The 12,300-nt window shown below is 37.6% G+C and overlaps 1 protein-coding gene across 1 annotated transcript; it reads left to right on the forward strand.

Annotated features, from left to right (window-relative positions):
* Positions 1 to 4,975: 4,975 nt before the first annotated feature.
* Positions 4,976 to 11,406, forward strand: PKIA (cAMP-dependent protein kinase inhibitor alpha). Its single transcript, XM_086609413.1, has 2 exons — positions 4,976 to 5,147; positions 11,327 to 11,406. Exons 1-2 carry the CDS (start codon positions 4,997 to 4,999, stop codon positions 11,404 to 11,406), a joined length of 231 nt encoding a protein of 76 aa, XP_086465539.1. The 5' UTR covers positions 4,976 to 4,996.
* Positions 11,407 to 12,300: the final 894 nt, after the last annotated feature.

Raw genomic sequence — 12,300 nt, forward strand, 5'->3', positions numbered from 1 at the left:
AGGTGGTCATTGTCTTTGTTCTGTTTCATTGTTTAACTGGTCAGAATTGCTCACTAATTTCCATTACGATCTTATTAGTACTAGGAGTAGTACATATACCATGTTCACAGTAAAAATACCTTAAGTGTCAAAAAGGTAAGTGACCTGCTCTACGTTACTATTTTATAGAGGTGGTCGCTTCAGAAACATCAGACAAACAGACAAAATTACATAAGGGATTTTCAAAGTCCAGGTTAAAATACTGACCAGCTTGCTAACTGGCATAGACGTTTATATTTCCTTTAATTGACTTTCAAGAGTTAATGTTGTCTTTTTGCTCATCTATGTCTGTGCAAAAGCAATACTATTCTATAGCACAACAGATATAATCCTTTGTGGAAAAAGTATACTTTTGTTAAATTATTTCTCTGTGTCCCCTTTCAACATAGTGGACCATGCGTGAGGTGGCAATCTGGGTACAAGTTGCTGTGGAGTAGAGCTATCTCCACACTGGAAAGAGCCTTGTCGCTAAGCTAAGGCTAGCTTTGGAACCAAAATTTATTTTAAAAGCATAATTATACACCTTCTCTAAAACAGACATGCTATTAAATGACAAGTTCTCCTCTTCTTTTTTATCCCCTTATGAAAGCAGAATATAGGTAATTATATTTAAATAATATGCTGATCGTGATACAACATTTAGCAGCCAAGGCCTAGGAGAGTTTTATTTGAAAATCCCTTATTCAATGCCATCATTAAGCATATATGGAGAAAGAGGGGGAGTAAAACGTTGAAGGATCGTACCTCTTAGTCTTACACTGCAGGTTTGCCAAGAAAATGGCAGCTCTCCTGTGCTAGCCAGCAACATATGCCAAATCCCATAGACAAGCCATGTGTCAAGTGCCCGTTCTTATTCTGTCTTCCTTTTAAAATAATAATAAATACCAATTACTTTAATTAATTAAAGTGTTTGGACTTTTTTAAGGTAGCTAGTGCCTTAAACAGGCTAAATTCAGTAACCCTAGGTACTTCTAGCCCATAAACTGTATAGGCACTGGTTTTTAATTCATGCTGGTACACCACATCATTTCTGTACTTTCACTTCTAAACTCTTGAGAACAATGGCACTGTGTGACACTTGGTTTCACTGATTAATTATGGAATGCAGTCAAGTTGGGATTTCATTTGTGAAGCCATCGCTAACTTTTAAGGGGTTTTTTAAGAGTTCTTTCAATAAAACTGAAGTATGTGGAAGAAGGAAAATGGTTGTAGAAATTTTATAGTTATCTTCAGAAACTTGGGGTATAAGATTTGTTATATACAGCATGGAAATGGAAAACAACACTGAAATTGGATTGTAGAGCTCAAGGAGTATTCAGGAACTTTCTGAAAACACAAATATTGATTTATTTTTTTTGGTTTTGTTTTCCTTCCTTTTCTGCACCTATTAAATTATACTGTTCTCGTCATCCTTCTTTTCTCCTCCTGAGTTCTCTGGATTCCAATACTACTGCTTATGATGCTTATCCATAAAACTACTTTATTTGCATAGGATGTAAAAGGAGGCCTTTTGCAAGTGTAGCAGTATACGTTATCCTGAATATTGATTAATAAAACAGAGATGTCTTGTTACACTGGCTAAAATCCAAGATAGCAAGTATGCCTATCTACCTTCTTCATCCTCCATAATTAAGTGCTTTCAACGAATTTTCAGCATAACTTTCTTGGGGAGGAAGGAGTTCAGAGGGGAAAGAGATAGAAGTCTAAGATACTTAGATTTCTAGAAGTTTTATGAAACCAAGAAACTGAGGAAAGGAAAGATGCCATATGAAAATCCCAGGGCTGCATTGCAAACTAACCCATTATCGGGCAAATTGACTCTACGTGGGGGGAAAGACAAAGCACAGCTGGGGGACACTTCAGATGGGATAGTATCTTGTCAGTTACCAAGGAATCCAGCCCTGTGACAGCAGGTTTCATTAGTCTTTATGCTCACAGGCTGCTTTCTTTAGTTTACTGGTTCAGCTGGCAGAAGCAGTGAGGTTTGCAGCCTTCTTCAGTTCAAAACCATGTAGCAGAGTATTGGTTTTGGTAACTTACAAAAAAAAAAAAAATACTAGAACTAATGGGACTGCGACCACAATCTTTAATGCATGAATATCTGTTATTTGAATTAGTTAGGAAATTCAAATTACGTTTCACGGAATTATTAGCAAATTCCACTCCTTCCACAGAGACTGAAGGAAAAAAAGGTTTTTTGGAGTGAATGGTAATTCCTTAATGACCGGTTCAGCGAACAATTACAGACTGCTGGGCATTGAGCCATTCATTGGAAGGAGAACTCTCAGCTGATGTCACTGGAGTTCCATATTTATTCAGTAATGTCTCAAGATAATGCCAATGCAAAACAGAATGGTGTTTGACATTTGAGAGAAGATGCAGACAGGAAAACTTGGAAGTGTTAATAAATGTATGTTTGGTAACATTGCTTTTTGATCAGAATGTTGTTAGCAATGCCATATTGAACCTATAGAAAATGAACCTTTAAAATAAAGTTCTCCACAAGCACATTTTCCTATGGCTTTATATCTTGTTTCATAGCTAAAATTAAATAAGCTTGAGATTTCCCCTGATGCTTTCCATGTTTTATGGAAAGTTTCAAGAAGAATATAATCTTACGGAAGAATATTCTATGGAGTGCAGTTTGTACAGTCCAGGGAATTGCTCGTGGAGTACAACACTGCTCATTTTCCCAGCCTTACAGCCCTATAGCTTGTTCCACCTCAGTCATAGTATTCTCTGCTTATTCTGTTCTTCACGCACTGGTATGCAGCTTCCAAAGTAGCAAAGGAATATTCTTCTCTGTGGTGTTTTTTTCTATGCTAAAATAAATTAATGTCTTAGCAGGAGTGATAGCTGCGATGACTTTGGTCTGATGCTACTCTAATGGCAAAATCCAAGCCTGTACATTGATTACTTTCAGTTTTGTACTTCATTTTCTATAGGCCAGTTGCAATAACAGGCATGAACAACTATATCTCATGTAAGTTTTACTTAAAATCTTTTATCTTCTGATCTTGCTGGATGATATTCTTTGGTGAACAGGTCAGATAAGTCTGAAAACTTGTGCTGTTTTCTTACCTTATCGCAACTGTCCTCACTGTTTCCCTTCACCTTTGCAAGTTATATGCTTCATTACTACATGGTTGATATATTTGGCATTGAGATGTCTGCACCTTCAGCATAGAACAAATGGTAGGCTTCTTATTTGCTTCCATATTCTTGCAGTGTTTCAGGAAGAGGGCACTTCATGGGAAGAAATGCTTGTGCTCTCATGGTCATGGAAGCATTTGTTAATTTAGAGGCACTACACTATTTTATGTGTGTCAGTCAAAGAGGTCAATGCTGACCTCTTTCCATTCCCGCAGTGTTTGTGAGTTGTTGGGTTTTTTTGGCTTTTTGGTTGTTGTTGGTTTGTTTGGGTTTTTTTAAAAGCAATTTCCTGTTTCATAGTTGTTGTTCATAGGAGTAAAATTATCCTGTCAGCCATTCAGCGTTTGACATGGGACACCAAAGTTTGATAGCAATGAACTTCTTTTTAGGTCAGTCAGTCTTGCAATGATACTTGATACAGTTATATTAGACTAAATAAAATATGGAGTAGAACCCTTCTCTTGTCTTCTCAGACACATCATACTCATCATACTCAGACACACTCATACAGCTGACTGAAGTTGGGGACATGAGGACTAAAATGAAGGGAACGAACAGCATTTGTGAAGTTTTTCAGAGCTTAGGGTGGGGAATAGTTGGCTGTTGTCTTTTACGCATCTATTTTTAAAATAAAAAGTGTTTCTAAAAAATGAGGTTTTTCTTTTTATTTAAAGAGAGAAAGCTGAATCTTTTGCTTCTGTTAGTGTTTGTGATGACTTCAGGGGCTTCTTCAGTGTCCAGAAATTACAGTAGGAACTGATTAAAAAGATTTGTACACTATGCAAATGTGACATTTCAGCTACTTTAGTAATAATTGCTAAAGCTTCTCACTGTGTGCAGCTGTGCAATGTTGCCCTTATGCCCCTGCTCCCGGTCTCTGGTTACCATTCCATAAATTAAGAAAAATACAAAAAAATCCTAACGAGTTAGCTCTATAGAGGATACTCCAACAGGGATGAAAATCTTTCTCTTACTGAGGTTGAAATAGGAGTTTCAGTGTATCTTTGGCAGATCTAACATCAATGCACATCATCACATTATTCTATAATAACATGAGAAATAATTCTTTTCTAATCAAAAGAAGTTCTGAGTTTATATCTAGCTTACAAAGCATTGCTTTCTAACCTCTGCACTACACTTTAGCTATTCTGCTTGCTCTATTAGCATGTCTCCACTCATTTCAGTGACTTCATGGTAATGCATTTGCTTTGGTGCAACTGCCACACCAAAATAAATTAGCTGAGTCTGAAGAGGTCTATATACAATGCCAAAACTAATCATGCTAACAGAAATGAAAATACACAAGACATAGCTGTCCCTGTGTATGAGCACAGTGTTCTGCATGCAAAAGCATTATCAATTTGTACTTTCTTACTCCTTACGCTCTGCATTTTGTGCAGAAAAGAACTTTCTTCCACCCCCTATCTACCTCCTACTTCCCAGCTAATATTAAAAGCAGAGACAGCTCTATAAAGAAATTATGTTGCTGAGGTCATTGCTTTTATAAAGTACTGACTAGTGCTTTATGAAGTATGAAAAATGAAGTTGTTTAAAATGCTGTTGAATACAGATTGCATAAAATCCACACACCTTTTTTGCTTTCTACTTTGTTTCTTCTGTAATTTCTCCAAATCTTGAGATTCAAGTGTCGTCTCTTGCTGCTTACTGCATAGCCAGTCTACTCCACAATGAGAACCGTCTAGTTCTTCTATTTACATTCCATAATGTCATCTGTTTCTCTAGTGTTCTAAGTGGTGTTCTTTTTTCTCCCACCCAGGTACTGCTATGTGGATATTTGTTAGCAATGACTGATGTGGAATCTACATATGCAGACTTTATTGCTTCAGGAAGAACAGGTAGAAGAAATGCATTACATGACATACTTGTGTCCTCTCCGGGTGGGAACTCCAGTGAACTAGCCTTAAAGTTATCAGAGCTTGATATAAACAAAGCAGGTGAGTATATTTCGGCCTCTTGTTATATTTATTTCAAACTAAAATGAAAAGAGTATTACACAAAACGTGGTTTATGTGCACGCATTATTCCCTCGTCCCTCAGCAACAAAAATATTTTTTTCTGATAATGGAAGACCAGCAGAGGCCGCCTGCAACAAGAAGCCCAGATTTCATAAATGGAAAGGGTGGTTCTTTGCAAGAACAGCACATTACACCTAATAGCTGCCTTCCAATACCTGAAGGAAACTTACAGGAAGGCTGGGGAGGGACTTTTTACAAGAGTGTCCACTGATAAGACAAGGGGAAATGGGTTTAAGTTGAAGGAGAACAGATTTAGATTAGATTTTAGGAAGAAATTCTTCAGTACGAGGGCGGTAAGACTTTGGAATAAATTGCCCAGAGAAGTTGTGGATGCCCCCTTCCTAGAGGTGTTCAAGGCCAAGTTGGACGGAGCCTTGAGTAGCCTGATCTAGTTGAGAGGCGTCCCTGCCCATGACAGGGAGGTTGGATTAGATGATCTCTGAGATCTCTTCCAGCCTATGTCATTCTATGATTACTGAAAAAAGAAAAGTCATTCTGCAGTGTGTGCCTAGTGGCAGAGTCCATGTCAGGATAAATTTTATGGAAAATTGGGTGTAAGGATGAGAATAAGAAAGTCTTTATTAAAACTCAACTCTTCATGATATCAATGGGAGCTCTTTGGTTTGAAGCCTGTAGGAGAAGCCATGTGTCTCCTTGAAAGGTTATTGTGGAGATTAATTTTGTTTTCAGCTGCCAGAGGACAGAGCAATAGCAATGAATTGTTCTTTGTTTTACTTGGATGTTTGTTTCTGGGTAAATTGTCTGTGTCCTCTTTCTGCTGATACTGTGTCCTTCTTTTAAGGAGATTAGCACTAATGCAATCCTAAATCTTGCTTCCCCTTTAATATTACAAAAATTTTTAGCTGGTTGTGCACCTTCATTTGAAAAGAAGGAGGGACAGTGTATGGGTAAGAGCCTTACATTAAATAAAAATAGTAATATGGCTGTGTAATTATTTTCATGTTACGTGGGTGAGGGTTAATGAATGGATCTTACAGATATTTGAAGCCCTTTTCAGATCCTACGAAACCAGTCTTATGCTTATTTTAATAACAGCAGAAGAAAAAAATGCCACAAAGAAACAACTGTTATTAAGCCGCTGCCTGGTCTGTGCACATTTTTTTTTTTTTTGAGACAATGACAGGAGTTCTGAGAGGCAGTCTCATCACTGGACAATCAGATGTGGGCAGTGTGTGACATTGGGGTGGTTGTAGTGCTGTTTGGAGAGGGGGATTCTTTTTTTGGCTTTCAGGCCAATGTATGTCCTAAGTCATTCCTTCTGCAGTTGCCAGTTTGGAGCCTGTAGCTTCTAGATGCATGCAATTCTAGCTGGGCAGGGCCTTTAATTTTTTTTTTTATTTAAAAAGAAAAGCTTTATTAGTATGTGCGTAGGTGTGTCTATTTATTTTAATGTGGGGATACGTGCAAAATGTTGGAAAAATATAAAATAGATAGCATTTGACATGCATAATGCCAACCTTCCTTCTTGATTTAATTTTCTTCAGTCTTAAATTTACACTTATCAAAATTGTCTTTGATCTTGTCCATTTAGAAGATATAAACAGTCCCTACTTTTAAGTTAAGCTGTTGGAGCGATTGTAAGCCAGAACTGTGTTCTTTTGTGAGCTACAAAAGAATGTGACTTTTATGCCTGTAATATATGTTGGTATGCATTTGTAGTGATGAGTGCTCTGTAGTGATGAGAATGATTTAAATAACTGAGAGCCTAATTTTTGATACATCTCTCAGGGGTCTGTTTCGTTTCTCTTGGAGACCTCTTTTGCAGCTTGGGTGACTTACTCATTGCAGAAAAGCGTACAGAGTTGCTCCAAAAATTACCTTAGGTAGTAGATACACAAAAATGTGTGCCTACTACTTCAGGGGGTTATGCAGTTTGATTGAATTAGATACAATGAAAATAGATTTAAACTTTGTATTATTAGTACACCTAGGTGCTAGATAAAAGCCTCCAAACCACGAATATTGGAAAATGCCTAGTATTTAGTATATTATCCCATCATGTCTTTCCAAATCAAAGAGAGGCTAAAAAGTATTTTGCATCTCAAATTCCAGTTCAGAGTATGTTTGCAGGATGCATATATGTATCGTATCTGACAGGATTACGAGGAAAAGGCATGTTTGGGGGTTATATCTTATTTCTTTCAAGGTGCATGTCAGATAATTTGTGCTAAGTACTACCTAATTATACAGATCTAGACATCAAGTTTTCAATTCTTTTTTTTCTTTTTATTTTATTCTTATTACAGCTGTATGCATTTTTTTTCCGAAAGTGCAAGTACATTCACTTTCAACTGCATGGAGTAATGACAAAGTAGGATAATGCAAATTAAAAAAAAAAAAAGCTTATTATAAAACATATGTAAATTAAGCTACCCAAGCATATTTAGTACCTTCACTTTGAAAAGCCTGCAGATACATTTCCTGTAAAGAACGGGAACAGCTTTGAACAGTACTAGGCAGTGAGGCCTTACTCAAAGACCACGTATTTTCTGTCATGCACTGTTTGGAACCCGAAGTGAGTGCTGGTTAATCCCCTCATTGATGAGCCAACAACAGCTAATCAAGAGTTTACTGCATAATTATGTATAATACGTATAATTACTGTAAAATACTCTCCCTTCAAAACAACTGTTCCAATCTTCTTTATCCATAATAAGCTAACAACCTGCTAATACCTGTGCAATGGACATATTTACCAAACTCCAAAATGTAAGTTTCAAGTACTCTGTGGTAATGCATTTTATCTAAATTTAGTAAAAGCAACACTGTGTACACCTGGTAAGTAGAAAACTGCAACAGAAATCACAAGACAAGGAAAACCAAACATTTTAGTAGGGAAATTAGCAGGTAGCTCACTTGCTCAACTCTGTCTCAAGGTAACCAATGCAATTCCAATTACCTTTATATTCAGTTCATCTTACAGGTGATCGTAGCTAAATAAAGTAGTAAGGAAAAAGTACAACGAAGAACAAGACCAATCTCTGCAAGTCTAATCTCTAAAACAAACCGCTGGTTTTCTAGGTGCCTGCAGATATTCCACAGAACATAGATTCAGTGCAGAAGTGCAAAGGAGACTTCCTTCTAAAAGTTGTAATGGTCCAACCATCTACAAAAGAAGTGGGGATAGCAGAGGTGTTAGTCATGCAGATCTGAAATGAAGGACTGATTGTAGAAATCTGTGATTAAACATTATTTTAGTTCATGGTAGAAATATTTTGGGTGTAAGCATTGGGAACGCTGATAGACACTGAAGAGGCAGTAGTGTTACAGGAAGAAAAATGAGTTAACATCTGCACATTATCAGAATTAATAACTGTTGCTAGTTTACCAACTCACACAACTGTATAATGGCTTACAGTATCATATTATTTGGTTTGGATTTTTTAATACTATCTGTTGGTTTCAAAATGCTGCGTAAGAATTGCAACTCACTCTTAAGAGCTTATAGTCATCATGTTTTTAAGGAAGAATAATTGTGCTTAGGCAATTTTGAGATTCTCAGAACCTAGAAGCAAATTATTTCTGTAAACATATTTTAAGGCCTTTGGTAGGAGTACTCTGCCAGCAGAAAGACAAAGTCTGTAGTACCAAGACAGTGTATTATAGATTAAACGAATTTAGAATAGTGAGTTTCTTCAGTGAGTTGAAAAATATCTTTTAAGAAGTGGTGCTCTTTCTCTGAATCTTTGTGCACTATGTTTAACATTTAGGTAGTGAAATATTTGTGCTTTGAGTCCAGGGTGATTTTTCTTTTAAACACAAATACCTTCCAAAGTTTTTTCTCTCATCTGTTTGGTTTTGGTGGTTTTTTGGTCTTTTTTTTTTTCAGTAAGAATTATTTCAGGAAAGCTTGACTTGCCTAGATAGAATGAGGGATATTAAAGACTTCCTAGTAGTCAGAATAAATGGAGTAAAGAGCAGACAAAAACAAAATCAGATTCCACTCATCTGGAATTTTGCAGTATATAGGAGGATTTGTGGAAAGTATTTGGACAACTTGGGCAAAAGGGATTTCTGTCCAATAGGAAATAATTGCACGTAGATCCATCCTTATGGAATCCTTTGTAACGTGGGAGATAAAACTGAGAAATAGTGCCTTGCAAAACAAATTTTTATTAGTCAACCCATAATCAACAGAACAAACCTCACTGTTTAATAAGTTAATCAACCTTCCATACAACTTTTCATCATGTTGAATTTGAGAATTACCAATACCCTCTGAGGGATTTTGCTGCCTAAATACTGAGTGCATGCGCAAAACGCAGCTATCATGACTGAGCTTTTTGCAATGTTCTTTGTAATGGAAAGAACTTTTTTCCACTAGAAATATGCCATTTCTTCTATATATAAAAGAGAAAGTGTTTACAGTCCTTATTTCTATAAACAGAAATAAAGCTGCAGATGTAGAGTGTGATTTGAAATGGGGAAACAATAAATATCTGTATTGAGAACCCTGCCTTTATTCTTCATACCTATAGATTAAAGCTAAGAGGCACTACTATCTACTCAGACCTCCTTACAGCTTTGTCCATTGAGCTTTCTTCTCGTAACTACTGTATCAAGCCAGTTCAATACAAATGTCGTTGGTTAGGCCACTCCGGCAACCAAACCACACCCCCCCCCCCCCCAGTTGTTCACTCACCCTCCCCCAGCCCCAGGAATGAGGGAGAGAATTAAAGGATAAACAGGAAACCCGTGGGTTGAGATAAGAACAATTTAATACAGATGATTTAATACACAGTGTAGATGCTCACCACCCCCTCGTATGCGAAGCCTGTCTCGTCCCGAAGCTGCAATCCTGGATGAACGCGAGGCCCCGAAATAGAGAGGGGCAGAGAGGGAGAGAGAGTACTCCGAGAGTGGGAGTACTGGGAGAGAGAGAAAAAAAAAGGTAATAGAGCAAAAGCGCAGCAAGTGCAAAAGAGCAGAAGCGGCGAAAGAGCCAAAGCGCAAAAGCTCTTCTTTCCGGCTGACCCTCACTTTTATACTGGGCATGACACTGCATGATATGGAATACTAATTGGCCAGTTTGGCCCTCAATCTTAAGTTCAAGTACAAATCGTAAGGAGAGTCATGGACCCCTTGTCCCGGCTATGCTCCCCCGTTATCCTGTTTTGTTCCTGCACACTGGCAAGAACCTGGCAAGCTGAAAAGTCCTTGAGACCTCAGTGCCAGCTATAAACATCAGCTTGCTATCAACGTTCTTCTCAGAGCGAGCCTCTGAGTAAAACCAAAACACAGAGCTCTTTTAGCTGCTAAAAAGAAGAGCTAACTCTGTCCCAGCTAAAACCAGGACAACAAACTACTCAGAATCCTTGCAAGATACAAGAGACAACTTTTGCCTTAACATTATTCCTTACCTAATATTATTCCTTATTATGTACCGATAGCTAATTAGTCCAGTGTTCAGGGACTTCTGTCTTACTTGCACTTAGCTTCCAGCTGTCTGAACCTGTTAGGCCTTTAATCATTAGATGAAATATAATACTTTGCATATAGGTACTAATAGCCATCGTCGATGCACTACTTAGCCTTCTTTAGACAGGCTTTACGAGTTATCTGCTCACTGTGCCACTGTCAAGATGTTTTCTATTCCCCAGATGGTTGTGTGGTTTGCAGTGGGACAGCTGGATTAATGCCGTGGGGCGTGGTACTGAAAATGGATGCACAGAACAAACACAGCTTTAATAAACTATTGTTTTTATTGAAGTTTCATCTCTTTATAGTAAACTCTGTTCAGACTTGGTGTAAAAAGGTTTCTCCTCTTATATTGTCATAGTGTCACAGCGAATAAATTGTCAAAAATACTCTACCATTTTTGTTGAATTCTTTCATTTCTAGCTACTTTAGGTCTGTATGTAGAATGATAGTGGCGGTTGCAGCTAGGAATTTGTTTTTGAAGGTGTCTCTTGAGATGCAAAGTATGTGATCTTAGTAGTAAAAGGTTTCATATTTAATGCAAGATTTCAGTTTCAATTTTTCTTTGTTTTTGAGATGGGTGGATGAACAGTTGGGGTTCTGGGAGCAAGACCTCTTCGTTTTAGGGTGGATCACTTGTCCTTTTCTTGTATGTTTAGAAGGAGAAGGAGATGCACAACGAAATCCAAGCGAGCAAACCGGGGAGGCCCAAGGAGAGGCAACAAAGCAAGAAAGCTGACATCCGACTTTGACCGACTGGAACAGCTGCTGGATGTTTTCAGACTACAAGAGCATGCTGGAACAAATTTGTTTCCATGAGCAAGCTGGTGGAAAAGAAAGTGCATGTGTCTTCACTTCTGGAACCCACTCAACGCAATGCTAAAAATGGGGGTACAAGCTGTGGCAGAAGACAGAATTTTCTCTACCTCTGTCATTAGCAATGGTTGAACATGTATTGTTTTTTTGGGATAGTGTCATCAGATGGATCCCTTCATAATGACTACTTGATGGGAACACTTTTAGAAAGTAGAACAGGTAAATCTTGTAGCAAATGGCCTTTGAAACGTCAGAGGATCTAATAGTGTATCTTAAGAAAAGGCTTGTGCGATCCTCAGAGTTTAAAATTCGCTGGCCAAAGTGTTCACCAATTAAAAGAACTGTAAAGAAAGCACTGTTTTTAGAACTTTGCGTCCGTTTTACAGCTCTGTTATTTACAATGGTTTTTGTATGGTACGACTTAGATGCTCCACACTGCCCCTTCTCAACTGCTTATGAAGAATATTTCTGTTACTGTGAATTTTTCTACCACGCGTTTTGAAAGGGCTGGTTTTTTGCATAATGTGGTGATGTGCACATGATAGATTTAAAACGTCAACCGCTAAATTGATTATGCCTAAACCTAAATGACTCAGCAACACTCTTAATTTGTTACTAGATGAGCCTTCAAAACGATTTGTTAATGTGAATACTTCAGCGTGTTTTGTGTCCTTGGTACAGTTTCGCCACTTGCCTGTAGTTAGTTGCATATCAGAGACTCAAATCGAATCTTTTATGTTATTCTTCCCCATTTTTCTAATTTTACTCCCAATTTCTTAATCTTTCTCCGAGATATTTTTTTAAAATGTTAGTCCAA

The sequence above is a fragment of the Tauraco erythrolophus genome, chromosome 3 (genome assembly GCF_009769465.1).
Source record: "Tauraco erythrolophus isolate bTauEry1 chromosome 3, bTauEry1.pri, whole genome shotgun sequence".
NCBI lineage: Eukaryota > Metazoa > Chordata > Aves > Musophagiformes > Musophagidae > Tauraco > Tauraco erythrolophus.

Bases quoted from the DNA above. Each gene is read 5' to 3' on its own strand.
- PKIA (XM_086609413.1), top strand. From the start codon at position 4,997: ATGACTGATGTGGAATCTACATATGCAGACTTTATTGCTTCAGGAAGA. The intron at 5,148-11,326 runs GTGAGTATATTT...TTGTATGTTTAG, and splicing joins GCTTGATATAAACAAAGCAG to AAGGAGAAGGAGATGCACAA.